Genomic DNA, 20,023 nt, shown 5'->3' with positions numbered 1-20,023 from the left:
CAAAAACTGTACACTTGTTTTTGGCCTATATATTCATGAATTCGCAAAAACAGAACACTTGTTTTACAGAACATGAATTCAAAGTTGGAATGTGAATTTGTGCAGGGACGATGTCTTGCGGTGGTGATTTTCCCAGAAATCTCAGCGCGATTTTGGTGTTTAGGTGAAGATACAAATTTTCCCAGAAATTGAGTTTTTTTAATATGAGTTTTCCAGAAATTTTCCATATATAAATATTGAGCTTTTTTAATAATTCGAAATTTAATTAAAAATTGAAATAATATGAGTTTTTTTAATAATTTTTTTTTAGAATAACACAAAACGACGTCGTTTTGTGTTCCAGCTGCGTAGTCATGCTTCCGGCTGCCACATAAGATAAGTTAATACCGGAAAATTTCAGGGTCGGGTCACTCGGGAAATTTGCACAACCCGGCAAAGTTTGCGATTTTTCGTGCAACTTTTAAAGTTCACGGGAAATACCAGCCTTTTGTGAAAGTTGACGATTTTAGAGGCAGTTTACCCTAATTAAAAATAGTAAACTTGAAATAATTAAGCTTATAGCATAACCTATCAACGGGCCTAGTCAGGCTATATGGCTGGGCCTTCTGATTGGGCTAATTTACAGAAATTAATTGCAATATAAATGGTTTGACTTTTGAAAAACATAAAATTCGGATTCCCTTTACTTTATATCATATCCGATTGCACAAAATGTTCAATACCCCAAGCAATGGACCAGGTCAGTAGCTGCCTATGAAATCGCAACAGTAGTAAAATCCAAAGTCTAATACTAGCAGCATTTTGGTAAAGATAATATAGGTAGTCAAATTTTTATGCTAAGAAAAATATTTGATGGAGAGACCTTTTAGGAAAAATATCATCATTTCTCAAGACCTCAACTATGACAAAATCTTGATCACATAGTTCTCTCTCTTTCTGCATTACCATCCATCCCACCACATCCCCAAAATGGGGAAAAAAACTTCAAGAACACCAAAAATAGTCACGCTTCAATATTGTTGTGAATATTGAAGAAAATCAGAGAGTGGTGATTGCTGAGGATGAGATATTGAAATTCTCATCATCAACAATGCCAAGCACGCTTCAAAGAGCAATTGGAGCAGTGAAGGACCAAACCAGCATTAGCCTTGCTTTGGTCTCAAACACTACCTCCCCCTCCCTTGAAGTTGCTGTGCTCAAGGCCACCACCCACGATGACGACCCCGTGGACAACAGGGTCGTCCACGAGGTCCTCCTCCTCCTCTCCTCCAACAAGTTCCACACCGCGGCCTGTGTCCGTGCCATCGCCAAGCGCATAGGCCGCACGCGGAACTGGATGGTGGCCCTCAAGTCGTTGATGCTCGTCCTCCGCATCTTCCAGGACGGCGACCCCTACTTCCCCCACGAGGTCTTCCACGCCAAGATCCTCAACCTCGCCTCCTTCCGAGACGAGTCGAGCTACACCAGCCGCTGGGACTTCACGTCCTTCGTCCGGACCTTCGCCCTCTACCTAGACGAGCGCCTCGACTGCTTCCTCACGGCCAAACTCCACGCCCACAACGGTAGGCGGCCTAGCGAGCCGGTTTTAGCTATGAAACCGGCTATGATACTCGACCGGATCGCGTACTGGCAGCGGTTGCTCGACCGGGCCATCGCCACCCGCCCGACGGGCGAGGCCCGGGTCAACCGGTTGGTCCAAATGTGCTTATACGACGTCGTTTTAGAGAGCTTCGATCTCTACAAAGACATCTCTGAGGGGCTCTCACTCATTCTAGAAGGCTTCTTCCACTTACAAATCCATAACTGTGTGAATGCATACCACGCTTGCGCCAAAGCTGCAAAGCAATTCAAAGAGCTAAACAACTTCTACAATTTGTGCAAAAGCATAGGAATTGGGCGCGATTTCGAGTACCCAAGCGTTCAATCAATCTCGGAAGATCAAATTAAGGCTTTGCAAGAATTCTTGAATGAACAATCTATTTGTGAGAAAGCAAGAGAGGGGGAGAGATCGTTATCCGAGATGGGAGCATCGTGCGCCTCTCTACAAGAGCTAATAAATGCCACGCCACAACGAGACGAGGCATTCATGCTGAGTGAGACGGGCTCGGTCAGGTCCCTCCCCGTCTCCTACTCCATGGTCGACCTCATCTCGTTGTGGGATGACTCAGACCTTGGCGATCAACAACAATTGCATCACGATTTATCCAACAATTGGGAAGTCGTGATGGCAAAGACATTAGCATCATCGCCGTCATTACTACCAATGTCCGACAAGACAGGCAACTTTTCGGACAATTGGGAGCTTATTTTATTCGAACCAGAACCGGAACTGGAACTGGAACGGGAACCGGCAGCTCAACCGTGCCTACTACAAAGCTACACAATGCCACCAAACAACTACTACAATCCATTCCTAGTGGATGATCCAATGGAAGCACAAAGCCTTCAACGTGCGGTTACATTGCCTACAATTCCAATTCAATTTGAAGATCAAACACCATGTTTAGGTCATGATGCGATGGAGCAATTTTTGGTGTGTGAGCAGCAAAAGTGGTGGATGAACCAAAACAATGTCATAGCCAAGTATCTAACTTAGCTTAAGTATAGTCGGTGGAGTTGAAGAAGATGAGGCAAAATTACAACCTCGAATCTGACCAATGCCTAATTCATCACTACTTACAATTTTACTAAAGAAAGCATTTTTGAGGAAATTATTTGTATCTTGGTTTTGTTTCAATTGACATTGTTTAGGCTTGGTATTCAAATAGGGTTGGGTGTAAATTGTGTGTTGAATTTGTATATATTTATGTGGAATAAAATAACCCATGTACGATGATAACGTGTAGTATCAATTATGATCAATTTTACGTAAAAGATGATGAATTTAATATATAAAAAAAAAAACTCACTCCTATTAAATCGTAGTGTATCAAACATGATCAATTTATGGTAAAAGATGATGAATTAGAAAAGAAAAAAAAAAAAAAAACTCCCATGAAATTGAAGTATATGAAGTAGGATCAATTTATGTAAGAGATGATGAAATAGAAAAAAAGACCACTCCCATGTAGATGTTCATAATCTAAGGATTTACAATGATTTCTAACGTGAAGGAAATTTTTCTTTCAAACGTGCATTAAGGGTGTTTTTATGTATGCTCCATCCTAAAATGTTAGGGGATTCTTAAATTAATGAAGTGGTAGTCACATATGCAATCGAGATTTTATATTTGAATTTCAGATAATTGTGCGCGAATTCATAAATTATGTAGAACACATATTGACATAACCATGTAACTATTCGCTTTTGAATATTTTTGTAAATTAATTTATACAACTACTGCTATATTTTGTTGCTACCAACAAGGCATTTGACTCATTTATTCTTTTGCAAAAAATTTGATTCTCTCTCGTTTCTGCATGCTCTAATTATCTATCATATTTTATTGTTTCTCTAATTTTTATTACTTAACTAACCAAAAGTATAAAAGTAGTTTTAGTACTAACTCGGTAAAATCACATGAAAGAGATAATAGCAGGATTGGTATCCGAAGAGAGAATATCCCAAATTCCTTGCTGGCGGGAAGCTACAGGATATGAAATACCGAAGATACCCTTTGCACAGTACACAACAACATGGCCAAACCCTGACCAAAAACCAAAAACCTTAATTCCCAAAAATCCCAAATTCGATAGCAATAATTCCCTATCAACTAGCAATCTCTCTTTCTTAGCGTCACTAATTCTCTGCATTTTCTGATTCATTTATCGATGCGCTTGTCTCTAACCATTGATTGCGACATCAGAGCCCCGTTCCACTGCCTCCCGCGCTTTATATTTTCTTTCTTTTTTTGCCTTTTTTTTTTCTGTTTAATGAAGTTCTGTAGTGCCGCCTGCCGTTTTGATTGTTCTAGACAGCAATTGTTATGGAATTCGCTTGATCAGCTCCCAATTGCATTGTCTTCCTCAGGTTTTGATTCCTTACATTTGTTGTCATGAGCTACTCTTTTCTTGCTTGAATTTTATTTTTGTTACTGTGTTGGAATTGAGATCAAGTGCGTTGTCATTTTCACCGAACAGTTGTGTCTTTGAGAGAGAAGGAAGATTTAGATGGCGAATGGAGACAATGGCCGTTGCGTGTTCCCGTTAACAGGCTTACAAATTGGGTACTTTTTTGTTTTCAAGTGTCGGGATCAGATGAGTGTACATGTTTGTAGAAGTTGTGCTCAGTTTTAGAAGTTCAACCCAACTCTTTTTGCTGAGTTTTTTATTGAATTGAATTCTCTCTCTAAGAGTTGTTTAGCTGGTTTTATGTTTGCTGATTTTTTTATTGAACTGAAATTATCTCTCTCAAACTAGTTCAATCAGTGTAAGTAGTGGTGGGAATGGGGATTTGATGATGGGGGTGAAAATAGTTTATCAAATTTCTACAAGTTGCAGAAATTGATCTATTCTGGTAATTTTGAGCAGGGATTTGCAGTCCTATCTTTCACATCTGAGCCTATTTATGGCCTCTGACAGTGGGAAGTTCTACATCTTGGTGGATAACCGGCCATGGTTGAAGGATCTTGTGTCACGACCCACACATTTGTGGCAGTTGATGGTCACTAAGGTTTCTGAAACCTCTCTGATTAATCACAATCTCTTGTAACTTCAATTTTAGCCATTTGCTTGAGTCATTCTTGACATTGTGTTGCAGTCCAGGTTGTCTCCCTTTGCAAACACGAAGAGGGGGAAGGATAGGAAGTTGTTGAGACAACTTTCGGAATTAGAGACTTCTCCCTCACTAAACACAAGTAAGTTGAGGAACTTCAAGCAGTGGATCTCGTTGATTGATGCAGTGACCTTGTCCCGGAAGAGGGCTTTGTTACCTGTCAAGAAGCTTAGGAATTCTTTGATTGCAAACAGCAAGTTGCATAGAACCTTGTATGGCTTCATTGTCTTTGAAGTTGCATGGAGGGATGTACGTGGTATTAACTATTTGAATGAGCTTCAGGTAGCCAATCTCAATAATTTGGTTTCAAGTGATGCACTTTTAAATGTATTCAGTAACTCTGAGTATACATTTCTTTGTGTTTCATGAAAGACTGATACCTCGCTTGCAATGGAGGCTAAAGTCATGAGAAGGTGGGAATTCGATAGCGTAGCCCAAGCCGCTAACTCGATTTCTTCATGGTTCCCTGGTACCCTCGATGAACGGATCCTTTTGGAAGAGCATTTGGATGCTACAATAGGTAGTCATAGATTTACCTCCTTCCAGAGATTTGCTCTAAATTCTTGATTTTACTCGTCATCTCTTTGCCTCATGCCTGTCATCGCTATATAAGCTCTTCAATAAGCATGTAAAAGGAAACATCACTGAGATACATGTACATCATCACTGCTCAAAGATCAAGAACCTAAACAAAGACAATTTTCAGTGACTTGTGTGTGCATTTTTCTTTTGGTTGGTTGGGGGGTAGGAGTTAATTCTCCTTGTAATTAATTTCATATGTGAACTACTCCTTTCATACTTCAAATCAATTATTCATTAATCTTGAAAATGGACTGTGTCGAAGGAGTGGCGTTTGATAGGATGTACTTTGAGCAATTATAGAAGCTCAGTTGTTAGAATCCAGCAATCACTTTTCCCCGTTTAAGATGTCCTGTGCAAGCAAAGCCTCAGTTAGATTGCTGTCCATGTGATTTTTCTGTTATCGACAGTGTACCGCCTTTATGTTGGTGCCGTCGCCCAATATAATTTCCAGATTATTCCTGAATTTGACCTTGTCACAGGGGAGGTGTTCCATGACGCACAAGAAAGTTTCCCAAGGAGTGACAGGAAGGCAGATATTGCAGGTGATTGCACCAATGTTAAAACTGAATCCCCATGCTCTTCAAGTAGTAGTTTCAGCATGTATACTGTAATGGGGCAAAACTTGACTCAGAGACTCCACACACCTCCTCCTGATGGGTTTCCTTACAAAAGGCGGAAACTTACGAGTCCTATACACTTCGATCTTGGTTCACCTTCTGAAGAAGCTGACGTGGAAAATGTTGATATATTGTCTCACACGCCAGATACAAGCGAATGTGAAGACACACTCCAGTGTTCCATGTACCGTGATGTTCTGATTTTGTTTCGGTTTGATGATCGCGACCTTCCTTACAAATTAATGTACATAGTTATGTCTGATCTGCGGTTACTCACTCTACTTGAAGCTGGGCTTCCATCATGGGTTATTTTCCTTCAATCCTATCCAGTATTCTGCCATCTCTATCGTCCCTGGATGTGTCCGTTGGCCAGGGCTTGCTATGTGCTTATATCGATCATCACTGTCCTCATTGGGTTTTATGACTTGTATAAAAATGTACCACTCCTTAAGGCCACAGCATCTAGGTTGTTCGGGCCCCTGTTCGACTGGATAGAATCGTTGGAAATGATTTCAAGAATCAAGTATTTAGGGACCATGTTATTCCTTCATAATTTTCAAAAGGCGATTAAGTGGTTTCTTTCTGCAACGAGAACCATTCGTTCATTTTTTACATTAGTTATAGAGCCAATGGCTGGACCATTTGCTGAGTTTCTGGAATTCTTACTTCCTCTTTGGAGTGTGTTCGGAGAAGTTGCTGAGAATCTGTTTTCAGTCATGTGGATGGTGACTGAGTCTTGTTTCGCAATGGTAGGAGACCTAATAGAGATTTTAGTGCTGCCATTGTGGTTTATCTTGTCTCTTGGATGGAATATTGGTGAGCTTACATATTTCTCTCTTTTTTTTTTCTTTGGATTTCTAAGCTGTTTTGACTTAAATAATTTTGTATGTATGTTGTGTTTGATTGCAGCAATATCGGTTATATGTCCCATATTCTGGATACTGTTTGAGTTCCTTTATGCTCCAATTCGACTCGTCCTAGGATTCTGTAGCCTCGTGGCATACTTATGCACACTTGTTTATGAAATGGTTGGAGATTTATTGCTGTTCGCTGGCAGCCTAGTTAGTTTTACCAGGGATGTCGAATCAACAGTGAGCTCGTATGAGGTTTCAATCTGGCGCTCTCTGTGGAACGACCTTTTCTCTCAGGTACTTTGGTTATATCATTCTACCCTTGTTGCTAGAGTGTACATGTTTACATTTTCTTCACTCATCTCCGTCCTTTATTTCAGATTTTCCGTGCTCTCCGAAGTATCCTGAACGGTTTTGTGGCTTTCTTCATGGCATGCAATAGACACCGGCTGAGGTATTTTTCGTACATTTTGGCCATGTTGTCATCTCAATATGATACATTACGCATATTTAATGGGAAACTTAGTTTCAATGGGGAAAATGTTATGACATACTCTGTAATGAGAATCACATGTTCTATAAATTCTTTCATTACATACACTCCTCCAAAAAGGAAAAAGGGTTTATTCTAATGAGCTTGTATTAGTTGGTAATTTTACAATTTCTTTAAACATTTTAAGTTAATAAAAAAACACATGAAAGCACTGTTCTCATATTCAGATTGATAATCACACGTGTTTTTACTGCAGCACGTATAATCATATGAAGGAGTTATACCACAGATTGTCTCGTAGACCCAGGAGAGCGAGTGCTCAAAAAGTCGATCAAGATACACATACTTCTGCAACACGTTTATCTGTAAGTATATCTCCAGCATTTTGTAGCTGATCAGGTCCATATTCGGAACATCTACCTACACAAAATATGGTGGTCGTGAAATTCTCATTTCTTACTTGAATTCACTATTGAGATTCGAGTTTGTTTATCAGTTTCATTCACATAGTAGCTTGGATGCAAGTTTGCCACAGTATGGATTCACTCAGTAATTCTTTTTTAACTTGTTGCAGCCAAGAGTTGGGAAGAGTCCCATCAGCAGTTCAAGCCCAGGAATGGTTAGATGATGTTGACACGTACCATATACAACAACATTCAATGTGTAATATACTAATATCATCGTGTACATGTGAGAGCTTGTCCCGAGTGATCTATGTATCTACTGTATTTTTATAATCTATGCTAACGTTGTAAGTATTCTCCTATTTGTCGGTGGGCTGTCTGAAGAAATTTTGGATGAATGTAATGCAGCTTAATTGTGATGGTAATTTACATGCTTTAATTTAATGAAAGGCTGCATGGCTGTATCTAAACAAAATCACAATGGCAAGAATTGGTTTTGTTTTTATTATAGTAATCTGCAACGAACAAATTCAAACAAAATCAAACTGTCTCTGTTGCGATTTTATGGATACACGATGAATATGCAGTAACACAACCCACTGTGAAATAATCAGAAGCCGAATCGTCCATTACATTATTGTGCAACATCTCTTACGATTGATGGATTTCAATTTTAAAAATTCTTGTGGAAATCGGCGGAGATATGGTGAAATAATTAAGAATTTCGACGTTGCACAATGTTGCAATAGAGAATCCGACTTGAACAATCGTAGTCCAAACTCCGGAGTTACTGTTTGCTTCCTTATCTCAAGCAGTGAGGGCCAACACCTTGATTGTTCCTCTACTGTTGGCAGCTAATATGGTGGGACTTCCAACTTTCCAGCATACTGCGCTTATGAAGTATGATCCCGCATCTTCCTCGACGTCCTCGACATCCGGGGATCCAAATTTATGCCATGTCACGGGTTTCGTGATAGCCTGAGTTTCATTCGTCTCGTGGTGAGATGAAAGAGGCGGGCTTAAAAAGATAAACCAGATGAAAAAGAAATAGCCTTAAATTCTAAAGCAGTAAGGCCTACTGTATATCTACTGACCTTGTGATAGACAGAGACTTCATTTGTTTCACTGCCACAAGCTAGGAAATCATTGTTGACTGTTAGGCCTACGAAATTCTTCTCGTTGGTGTGCCCTCTAAATGTACGGACCTAAAAATACAACTACATATATGTAACATGTCACATGTAGGCGAATGTTAACAAGCATTTGTGTCACTTACGAGCAGATTGTCCTTCACGTCCCATAGCCGGAGAGTGCTATCTGTTGAAGCAGAAGCAAGCTCGTTGCTGGAGAGGAATTTCACATATGAAACCGCCTTATTATGACCACTGAACACAGAGACTGGATGGCAGGGGTTTCTCAAGTCGTAGTAGTGAATATGGTGATCAGCAGAGCCAACCTGTAGAATACGTTGCAATTCAGAAATACAAAAAGGTGAAGAACTGTAAATATCAACGAAATATCATGCTGAATGTTAAGTCGATAATGCACTCTCCTTGAGTCTGCTATATGTACTGTTTTTTGTTATTGAAAGGTATTTTGAGAAAGTCGTTATTATATCCACAAATCAGTAGTAGACTAGGATATACTTCATCTATAAGAAGTAATGTGATTCTTCCAGTATTTCATACCGAATGCAACAAGTTCAAAAGAATACGTGAAATAGGGATAGCAGAGATTATGTACCGCAACATGTTTGCTGGACTCGGGATTGTACTTCACACAGCATATATTAGTCTTCATATCGATGTTGAGAACGCTACCTTCTTGCTTTGTGCACCAAATTTTGACCTGAAAGTTGGATGGGTCGTCATTATGGAGCTTAGACATTTAGTCGAACAAAGGCAATTTCATTGATGGAAGACAAACTATCAATAAGCGCCTGTAGCTAAGAACCGAACATATACTGCAGGCCGAGTTTAATATATCGGGCTTGAAGGACTTGGGATGGACTAAAAGGTTCACCTTGCAGTCATCACTACCAGAAACAAGCATTGAAGGCTCTGTTGGGGAGAAGTCAACACTCCATGCCCGTTTCTCGTGCTCCTCATATTCCATGATACTCTGCACGAGTCCAAAAATAGAAGCAACCATTTCAGTGTGTGCACACTAAAAGAAATAAGGAGACATTTGATGCAGTCTAGATCCTACTTGTTGAGTACCAGCATCCCAGACAGTTACTATGCCTTCATAATCACTACTAGCTATGTGATTTTTCGTGAACTTGTTCCAGCTCAAGCAGCTAAGCTTAGATCTAGTAGTCATCTCAACAACAGGGCAATGCACATCTGTAGGTTCGTTCACAACCTGTAAACATAATGTTGTCAGATGCAAGGCGCAAAAAAAAGAGTGTGGCTTTACAAAAGTTAGGAAAGGAAGTAGCTGAGGGAAAAGAAGCCTACTGATGAGAAATCAAAAACTTTTATCCGCCGTGAAACTCCAGCAGTAGCAAACAGCTCATCGTCCCGATCAAACTCTATACTGCACAGGAAAAAATAAAAAATTTATATGCTTAACATCAAAATACTAACAAAATATAACTGTGGGGGACATATATAACATTATAAAATGCTTCCACGTAGTATCATGATTGCATCAAACAAAATAATTTCAGAAGAATCCTGTTGCTAAATATTTTGTGGGGACATGAGAGGAAAGCTAGTTACTTATCCAAGTATATAATTAATAGAACATAATCTTATTGTCGATCATCTATCCTCATTATCACTCTTCACTTTATATGTGATAGTCATCTGGATATATGTTTCCAAAGTATTACTCTCACAATGAGTAAGCACCCATACCCTGTTTTCTCCCTCATCAATCTCTCTTTTTGAACGGATTTTAATTCAAGTGGATGAATTGTAAGAACTTCAGGCCTTCCTTCCTATGTTCTCATTTTCCAATTCAGACTTCTCGCAATGTAGGTTGTGATAGTTCCCATTTTCAATTTTGACATTGTGAGATTACTAAATGAAATTGCAACTTATCCTCCGGACTTCCACTTACCTTGAAACGATATTGGGTGAGTGGAATAGGTCACCGTGTCTAAGTTCAGCAATTACTCGTAATCGACTGTTCCAAAACAAGGTTGCAAATGCTCATGAGAATATGTGATTAGACAATGTGTAAATGGGAGTAAACCACAGTGTTACTGATGCATATGAACCTACCTGAACCGAGTAAACGTACTTAGAACTGACTGGAAATCTGCTAAACCAGAACTATAACCTTCTCTTCTAATGATGGTGTTATCTTTATGTCCTTGCTTCTCTATTTGGTTGACCAATTGACGTCTCTTTTGTAAGTAAAATTCCTGAAGTTCGTTAAACTGCAGGATGACATAAATTTCAGTGAGAGTATTTAAGAAATGGATTTGTTAATCTTTTTTGAAACTCAATCAAAGTTTTTATGAACTTTTTTTATCTTTTAAATGATGACATAAATTTCAGTGAGAGTACTATATAGCTTAGATGTAACAGGTATGTCATTTCATATTTGGTATTACTCCAAAAACCATTGAATCTCAAAATCAAGTACTAAAAGTAAACCTTATTTGTTCTTAATTACTTCTAAAATATGTGAAAATTTCCAAAACTGATTTCACAAAAAAGAAAAAAAAAAAAAAGAACTGCATTCCAGTTACTAGGATTTCATGGTCAGATGTAATCAAATCATCAAACAAGGAGGACTATTTAAAAATAAGGAGAGGCTAAAACTTTTGCTAATCCAGGCGCTGCAATTACGTGAAGATTTTGCCGAGATAAAAGCTAGTCAAGCATGCCTGATGACTAACCTGTGCATGGACTCGCTTTTTCCGCATAACTGCCAAACCAGATTGGCTCATATGTTGTGAAGTTGGTTCGCTCGGAGCAGCTTCCTTGCTCTGGGTTCGAGGGATATTATTAACTTGAGCCTTCGCTTCGTCTTTAGTGAACTGGAAGTTCATAGAAGTAATTCCTCTTAAGTTGTAAGAGTTGGACACAGGGCCTGACATGTTTCTATCCATTGGCCTAGAGGAAGTGCGGGATCTAATTCCAAGAGGATCACTAGAGAGAATCTTCAGTTTAACTGAACACCTTTCTCTTGCTTGGTACAGCTCTATCCTATGTCTTTCCACAGAATTTAAGTCTTCCTTGATGTATTGCAGATCACTTTGCACCTTACAAATATGAAGAATAAGAAGAAACATCATAGGTAATATGTCCTTCTATGGTAAAGTAAGTTAATAGCAGAGTATCCCATAATGAATGGTCAAGTATAAATGACAAATAACTATTTTATAATCAAACATTCTGACATAAATGATGTAAATCCGTTTCTCTCTCATTTAATGCTATATTAGACAAACCTCGTTGAGTTCATTAACTTTTTGCTTCCTTAAGCAGTGTAAGAAGTCCAGCAGAATCTGCATGTTTCTCTCTGCTTCTTCTTGTTCCAATTTTCTCTTTTTCTCTGTAACCAGAGACACTAGAGAGTCTAACTCCTTCACTGAAACTTGACAGCCCTGTCTACGAATAGAACATATCAATCCTCTGTAAGAAAAGCAGATAGAGAATATGCTTGGCAATTGGCATTGACGGCTAGACTCTGGTGCATGAGCGGAGTAAAATTACTAAAGTAGAATACATGGGAATCAGATTAATGATGAGATATTATACTAATTATAGTGAGGCAAGTGGTAACACAGCCAATATCACCATGTATGGTTTTAACATTAAAGCAGTCTCAGCAAGAAAAGAAAAGTCCAAACCTAATATCAGGAGAACATTTACATGAAAAGTTCTTCACCACGATATGTGGTTAGTAAATTAGTAATTAAGGGTCACACCAATTTACATATTGAAATCCTTATATTATTAAGGTTTGCAACATTACAGGATAGGTTCAACCAATTGATTATGAATCAGTGCAGGATCTAATATAGGTGCATAGAATCTACCTGCAAAAAATGACTGAGTCAAAAAGGCTAAAGAGGGATTAATAACATCCAGATATGTCAAAGAAAAAAAAACACATTGATAAAGATTTACTAAAAACCTATTGTCTCGTAACATCAAACCATGTAAGCAATACCTAAATCATAATTACCTGTTCCAGTGAATGACGAAATTGTTCTACTGGAGATGCTAATTTTGATAGTTGATGGGTAGATGTCTTCTTCAATAGCTACAAATGTGGTACATAGAAACCTTATCACAATAAGCTGCATTGTCAATTGAACTATTTCAAGATGCAAACTAGGTAGGAACGAATCATAAAAATACAGTAAAGTAACCAGAAAAGCTGTAAAATCAAGGAGAAAAGGCAACACATACGACTGCTCCTTTAAGCTGTTGCATAAGAGCTATGACCATTTACAGCACCCACATTAACCAAGTATGAACACAATCAGTTTTTATTCTTTTTCCAAATTGACATATCCAGCCTCTCCTGTCACTCCTGTGACTATCTCATGTCATCTCCAATAACAACCACCACCTCCTCTTTGTCCCTCCCAAAGCCACACATCTCCGCTACATTAGATATATACACTCCACAATATTATAGCAAATCTAGTGGATCAAAGGCACTTGTTAGTGTGCAATGGTAGTATCAATCGCTTCATCTTCAGCATCCCAACAACAAAACAATTAAATCGAGTTGAACAGCTTGCCAAATGGTGCATGAAACTGTGCACGATATGTTTGTTATTTCCTTTTTTGTTGGCTATTTAGATGTTCAACATTGTGAGTCTCCTTTATCTTAAAAGTAAATCTAGTTGTAATTATTAAAGAGGGATGCGAATTTATAAAAAAGCCAATTCCTCTCCTATTTATGTCTTCTCCTAATATTATCTTCTTCCGTGCTAATCACTAAACACTAGCAACTTCAGTTTCACACTAAACAAACCACACGCCAGCAAACTTTTTCAAAAAAAGAGAAGGAAAAAAGAATCCAACAGAAGATCAAAAACCACATACAATGGAAATCTATAATACATTACGAAATAAAATCTACACATCGGTAAATGAGACATAAAAAAAATCACACACACAGGCAGCGAGGAAACCTTGTCGAGGATGAAACTGAGGGATGTATAACACATTACGAAATAAAATCCACATGAGGAAAATGTAAGATAAGAAATCACACACACACGCACAGCAGAGGCAGCGAGGAAACCTTGTTGAGGAGAAAATTGGGGAAGAGCTGAGAGGGAGTGAGAAAGTGAGCGCAGCAGGGGCAATCGCTCTTGTTGTGGAGATGAGTGACGATGCACATGTAGCAGAAGCTATGGCCGCACGAGGTTAGGAAGACGTCCTGCATAATCTGCATACAAATTGGGCACGACAACTCCTTGTCCTCCGCCTCCGGAGCTGGATCCGCCGCTGGCACTGTGAAAGTCGTCGAGCAATCCTCCATTCCTCGGGTGATCCTAGATCGAATAAATTGTGAAGAGAGAGGGGATTAGGAGATAGGAAGTGTGAATCGCGTGGATTTTGAGTGGGAGTGGTGGTGGGGACGAAGATATTTCAATTTTATAAGCATATCCGCCGTGGAGATGGATAATTGGATAATTCAATTCAATGCAGAGACAGTACTCATATAATACACACAAAAGAAGGTTAATTTCTTTTCTGAATTATTGCGACCTATGTGACAGATCTAGTTACGGAGTACTATTTTTCTCTTTCGAATTTATTGCTAGGATAATTACTTTTCTTTTTTGAATTTACTGCTAGGATCAGTTTGCTATTTATGGATATTTCAATTTAAGAGTCTTGGTTTAAATATTTTATATCAAATTATAATAGAACATGCATTTCAATAAGGTCACTCTCATTTTATTATAAAACAGAGTAATATATAAAAGTAGTCTCATATTCCATTAACTTTTTCCCATTCACATTTTGTACTCCTCCGTCCCATAAAAGTTGAGTCGTATTCCATTTTAGTCCGTCCCAACAAAGTTGAGTCATTTCCTTTTTTAATTAAAGACAAAACATCTAATCGCTCTTATTTTATTCCATCATTTACTTTACTCTCTCTTATTTTTCCTGCTTTTTTCATCTCTCCTATTTATTTAATATAAATTCTTAATCTCCGTGCCCAAAAGTTTTGTCTCAACTTTTATGGGACGGAGGGAGTACTATATAAAAGTATGACTCGCATTCCACTATCTTTTTTCAACAACTTTCCTTTACATTTCCTAAAACTCGTGTCCAACTCAAATGACACTCCTAAAGTGGGACGAAGGGAGTATTATGAAGACATGTGTTTATTTTAGGGGTAAATAAACTAGTGCCGAACTCAAATGAGACTCTCAAAGTGGGACGAAGGGAGTATTACGAAGACATTAGTTTTTTTTATGGATAAATAAACTCGTGCCGAACTCAAATGAGACTCCTAAAGTGAGACGAAGTGAGTATTATGAAGACATTTGTTTTTTTATGGGTTTATAAATTTTAAAATTTGAAAGGTCGCGCAACGGTGGACTCGAACCTGAAGCCTTTGGTCTCAAACATTAACCACTTGCCGCTTGACCAACTCACACACGCAAAAACTCTGGTCTCAGTCTCAGATAGTGGCGGACGCAAGATTTCAACTCTGGAGGGTACAATTTACTATTAACAGTAATAGAATTTTTTCGATATTTATCCTCACCGTAAGTAGTTGTATACGGGTAGCAGGAGGTTACGAGATAGATGAATAATGAGTACGAATAATAAAAGGTTGGTGACAATAACTCTCTCTGTCCCACTAAATGTGAAACACTTGTTTTTTTGCACGAGATTTTGTATAGTGTTATATTTTTTTAGTTAAGTAAAAAATGATAAAGAGAGGAAAAAATATAGAGATGATTATACTTCCATTTTAATGGAGAGTACTAAATAAGGAGATTTTTTGTTTGTGCAAATTATGTGCGAAACAAAAAAGTAAAGTGAGTGTAAGTTAATACTAAAAGCTTGTGTATGTTTGCTAAAATGAGAAGTATTCTCCAAAATTTTTATATAAGTGACATTTTTTAAGTTAAATAAAAAAAATGATAAAGTAAGAGAGAATAAAATAGAGATGATGTTGTTTTCATTTTAATGGAATGATAAATAAGGAGATTTTTATTGCAAGAAGCTTGTGTATTGGTAAAGATCACTAAAACACCACTTTGGGCATGTGAAAACGAAAGGACAAACTAAGCATAAGTACGTCTGAGGAGGTTTCAAACTTGGACCTCTCCGAACGAAGTCCATGGAGTCAGCCACTTGCGCTGATGGAAAATTATATTCATAAAACTAATAGTATATATATGTATAGTAATAGTTACGAAAGTTGGGGGTTCCATGGAGACCCCCATGCCCCATTGTAGGTCCGCCATTGGTCTCAGACATTAACTTCTCTACCGCTTGACCAGCTCACACACGCCGTAACTAATAGTGTATGTATAGTAATAGTTATGAAAGTTGGGGTCTCTATGGGACCCCCATGCCCCATTGTAGGTCCACCACTGATCTCAGACATTAACCTTTCTACCTCTACCGCTTGACTAATTCACACACGCAAAAATTGTGAATTGACTGAGTGGGTCAAGACTCCCCTCTTCTAAACCTAGTGGAAATAAATTTCCACTATATTTTTGTTGCTAAGAGGGGTCGAACTCGAGATCTCTGTCAAAGATGTCTAAGCTCATTGCTGTCAGTTGACATATGTATGTCTTCTGTTGACATCTGTAATGTAGGTTGTTGACATAGTTGTCGGTTATCAATTTTAAAGATAGTTATCAATTGATCGTATCCCTCTAATTGTATTGATTTATATTTTCTCTATCCCATAGAAAGTCTTAGTAATTCGTTTTTCATTCAACCTTAGAAATAGTCAATATCTATTTGTACAAATATTTGCTCATCCTCTTACACTTTATTATTATGGGTTTCATCATCCAATAATATTAGTTATTTCACTTTTTTCTTTCTTTCTTATTTTATCGATTATGCGTTAAACTTGTGCCAACCCCAAATAAAATATTTAGTCACTAAAGTAATACTCCCTCTGTCCCACTAGAAATGAAACGTTTTCCTTTTTAGGTTGTCCCATTAAAAATGAAACGTTTCTTAAAATAGAAATAACTTTATCTCCACTTTTCTTTCTCTCTTACTTAACTCTCTTCTTTAACTCACAAAACAACACTACATAAAATCTTGTGCCGAAAAATAAACGTTTCATATTTATTGGGACGAGGGGAGTATAAGTTGGTGTATTGATGTGCGTGTGAATCTGTCTATTGATAGAGCAGTTAATGTATAAGATAAAATATTCAGTTTCAAATTATTATGGTTAGTTTGCATGTGATTTTTAAAGCAAATTTGTTATTTTATTAATATTTAATTTATTCAGATATAAATATATAAGACCCATGTATACTGCAAAGCAAGGAATGTTTATGTAAGGTTTTGTGAGTGGACTCTTAGTGATGATGTAAAAATATATGTGATGGTAAAATTACGATAGTGAATATTGTGGACTCCTAGAGTAGTACTCCGTACTATTTTTTTTCATCACCAGTGAACAAACTAGTACTCTAAGGGCTTGTTTGGTAGCTATGTCATGTTTAGACTAGACATGATACCATTATGATAGTAATCATAGTTTCGATTAGTTAATTTACATATATTGGGTGTTTGGTAGATTAAGATAATTGTGAGTTATCTTATTGTAGTGTTTGGTACAATAAGTCACAAGTAAGGATTAAAATTATGATTGTCAAAATTATCCTCATTAGTTTAAGTTAATTACTAAACTATCATCATTTTGCCCTAATAATTCCTATAAAATCGTTTTGTTTAAAATTAACATCTTTTCAAGCTAAACTCTTTACAAAAATTAGCATCTTTATATCAAAAAACTTATATTTATTTTGGTATTCTATTTTTGTGAGCATTAATAATTTTGGACAAATTTTATGAATAATCAATTATTATTTTGGACAAATTCTATATGAAAATATTTTATTAAGTATCAAATTTTATATGTTCAATTTTTTTAAGTTTAAAGCGTTATGTTTAAAACAAAAGTAATTGCCTTCAAGTATTACGTAATTATAAGTATAATATAATATAATGTAAATAAAGTAATATAATGAGAATATAATATGATTTAATGTAAAGTAATATAACGAGAACATAAAGTAATATAATGAGAATATTATAATATAATATAATGTAAATAAAATAACAAAGTAATATAATTAGAACAACAAATTGACATCAACAAAATTCTTAATATGATTTAATAGGAAAATGACGTCCTTCAATACAACAACTAAGTAAAATTGATGGGTTAGAAATTTTGATGGGTAAAATTGTATTTTGCTAACTTAACTAGGCTTCCATGATAAATAACATAGGATTTTGGGTAGTTACAAATATGACTAAAACATAAGATTTTCAGTGGGCTTTGTGCGGGCCGGAAATAAAACACGGGCTACTATGTTTGGTAACATAACTACCAAACACACAAATAAACTCAGATTAATCTCTTATCTAGGCGAAATATAGCTATCAAACGGCCCCTAAATTGTCTTATTTTGTTCACGCCATATAGTACTATTGTCTTGTTTTGGTTTTTGAAAGTTTCAGTAAAATGACCTCGAATTTGCTAATTCTCCTAATACTACATTGTATTCTTTCTTTTACTTCTGTCAAAATTTACATATTTGTACTCCACACAATTGGAGGTGCCGTTGACAGTTTTCCATCGAGCAAAAATAATTAAAAAATTATTAATTGAGAATGTGACTCATTTCATTAAAGAAAAAATTTTAAAAAAATTGTATTTTAATGGATCAAAATATAATTATTATCTATTTTGAAAGGATGAAAATAATATTTATACTAATAACATTAGGTAATATGACAAAATTCGAGTCTCTTTACGAATATACGTTATCAATACCAGTACCACTTAATTTCCATTATCTAGTAAAGCAATTGTAACATATTTTTAGCATCATAGGTAATTGGTTATCCTAAAATGGTTCACCATACCAAAATTATTAAGAATAAAAATTCATATGCTCCACTACATTACAGTACATTACATTAGTATGTGAGAATATGTGTATCTTTTTTTCATTCCCACGCCTATTTCCTTATTACATGCACCGCGGTCGGAATCCTTTATTCAAAAAGCAGAACAAATTCCAATATGTGGGCCCATCAGAGAAGATCCAAGGAACCGATTTGATCAACGGCTGACAGCTTCCTGCTTCTAGCCCACGCTACTACTTTTTCCCCGTTCAACGGCGACGATTTTTCACAGTTAGATAAAATACAAATTTAGTAAATTCTATGTATATTTCGCCCAATTCCTATTTCCTAGAACCATGCCTCTTGTAATACTAGTATAAACTATGATGTTCGAAATGACAGAAAACTCCCCCACATAGCATGCTAATTTCTTTGTCTACTAGTATCTGAAAATATAAAAAGACAAATATTTTCATGAGCTAATGCATTTCTTAAGAAAAAATATTACAAGCACGCCTGGAAACACCATAAATATGTTAATTACTCCTGGAATAAAAACCAGGGAGTATAAAAAAATGTCTGTACAATTTTATGATTTTATGTCCTAACCGTGCAAAATGAGTATAAACACATGACTAAAGGAATATACTTTTCATTGCTTAAACGGAAAATCTCTTTATTACCAAGTCAATGATTGAAAGAGGGCTCTATCTCCATACATATTTTAAGTAGATTTGTTGTACTAGTATTGACATCTGTGCTATGCAGGACATAATAGTTTCAAATAATGAATACACAATATAATAAATATATAGAAAATATAAATTCTAATTAGTGTGAAGATTTAAAAAAATAGAAATGTATTTATCTTGTCTAACTCTAAATGACGAATTTACTACTCCCTAATGAATGAAATATCTATACAATACAATTTTAATTTATAATTTAAATGGAGTAAAAACAATAAAAATTAATGACAAAAAGAAGATGTGTAACTATGTTCAAAGAATATGACTTAATTAGAATAAGAAAATATGCGTGAGTAAAAATATTTATTGATAGTGCTATGGTAGTCATTAATCGAAATAAAAGGTAAATTCAAATTTAATAGCTTAATTAAAAAAAATCAATTGAAAATTTTCAGGAATATTAAACATATCCACATTAAAATATGAATAATTTAAATCATAAAAATTTAAAACTTCTTAGAGAAGTCAAGTTAAAAAATTTGTATTATCCAATAATCACACTTTAGTTGATTATTATTTTTTCCGTTTAACTTCAGACCATGGCATAACTTGAT

The 20,023-nt window shown here is 36.4% G+C and overlaps 2 protein-coding genes and 1 pseudogene across 2 annotated transcripts; 2 read left to right on the top strand and 1 right to left on the bottom strand.

Moving 5' to 3' along the window:
- The first annotated feature begins 938 nt into the window (after positions 1-938).
- On the top strand, positions 939-2,839 carry LOC125191937 (clathrin coat assembly protein AP180 pseudogene; annotated as a pseudogene).
- Positions 2,840-3,655: 816 nt separating this feature from the next.
- LOC125194107 (uncharacterized) lies at positions 3,656-8,085 on the top strand. Its single transcript, XM_048092148.2, has 10 exons — positions 3,656-3,969; positions 4,080-4,165; positions 4,470-4,611; positions 4,699-4,995; positions 5,086-5,233; positions 5,775-6,728; positions 6,822-7,060; positions 7,144-7,217; positions 7,513-7,621; positions 7,831-8,085. The coding sequence occupies exons 2-10, from the start codon at positions 4,110-4,112 to the stop codon at positions 7,882-7,884; spliced, it is 2,073 nt and encodes a 690-aa protein (XP_047948105.1). The 5' UTR covers positions 3,656-3,969; positions 4,080-4,109; the 3' UTR covers positions 7,885-8,085.
- A 56-nt stretch (positions 8,086-8,141) lies between these two features.
- LOC125194108 (E3 ubiquitin-protein ligase COP1-like) lies at positions 8,142-14,245 on the bottom strand. The gene is made up of 13 exons (XM_048092150.2): positions 13,883-14,245; positions 12,809-12,886; positions 12,069-12,224; positions 11,514-11,879; positions 10,891-11,048; positions 10,727-10,792; positions 10,120-10,198; positions 9,869-10,024; positions 9,683-9,781; positions 9,404-9,508; positions 8,937-9,116; positions 8,755-8,865; positions 8,142-8,638 (listed from the first exon to the last, which is right to left on the bottom strand). The coding sequence occupies exons 1-13, from the start codon at positions 14,120-14,122 to the stop codon at positions 8,468-8,470; spliced, it is 1,965 nt and encodes a 654-aa protein (XP_047948107.1). The 5' UTR covers positions 14,123-14,245; the 3' UTR covers positions 8,142-8,467.
- Positions 14,246-20,023: the final 5,778 nt, after the last annotated feature.

This window comes from Salvia hispanica, chromosome 4 (genome assembly GCF_029641045.1).
Source record: "Salvia hispanica isolate PSC_SH4W2 chromosome 4, Shi_PSC_v1, whole genome shotgun sequence".
NCBI classification, from domain to species: Eukaryota; Viridiplantae; Streptophyta; class Magnoliopsida; order Lamiales; family Lamiaceae; genus Salvia; species Salvia hispanica.
This window is presented reverse-complemented; position numbering and strand designations above follow the sequence as displayed.

Bases quoted from the DNA above. Each gene is read 5' to 3' on its own strand.
- LOC125194107 (XM_048092148.2), top strand. From the start codon at position 4,110: ATGGCGAATGGAGACAATGGCCGTTGCGTGTTCCCGTTAACAGGCTTA. The intron at 5,234-5,774 runs GTAGTCATAGAT...ACCTTGTCACAG, and splicing joins GCATTTGGATGCTACAATAG to GGGAGGTGTTCCATGACGCA. The intron at 7,061-7,143 runs GTACTTTGGTTA...CCTTTATTTCAG, and splicing joins GGAACGACCTTTTCTCTCAG to ATTTTCCGTGCTCTCCGAAG.
- LOC125194108 (XM_048092150.2), bottom strand. From the start codon at position 14,122: ATGGAGGATTGCTCGACGACTTTCACAGTGCCAGCGGCGGATCCAGCT. The intron at 10,025-10,119 runs GTAGGCTTCTTT...TTATGTTTACAG, and splicing joins AAGTTTTTGATTTCTCATCA to GTTGTGAACGAACCTACAGA. The intron at 9,509-9,682 runs GTGAACCTTTTA...TCCAACTTTCAG, and splicing joins CTGGTAGTGATGACTGCAAG to GTCAAAATTTGGTGCACAAA.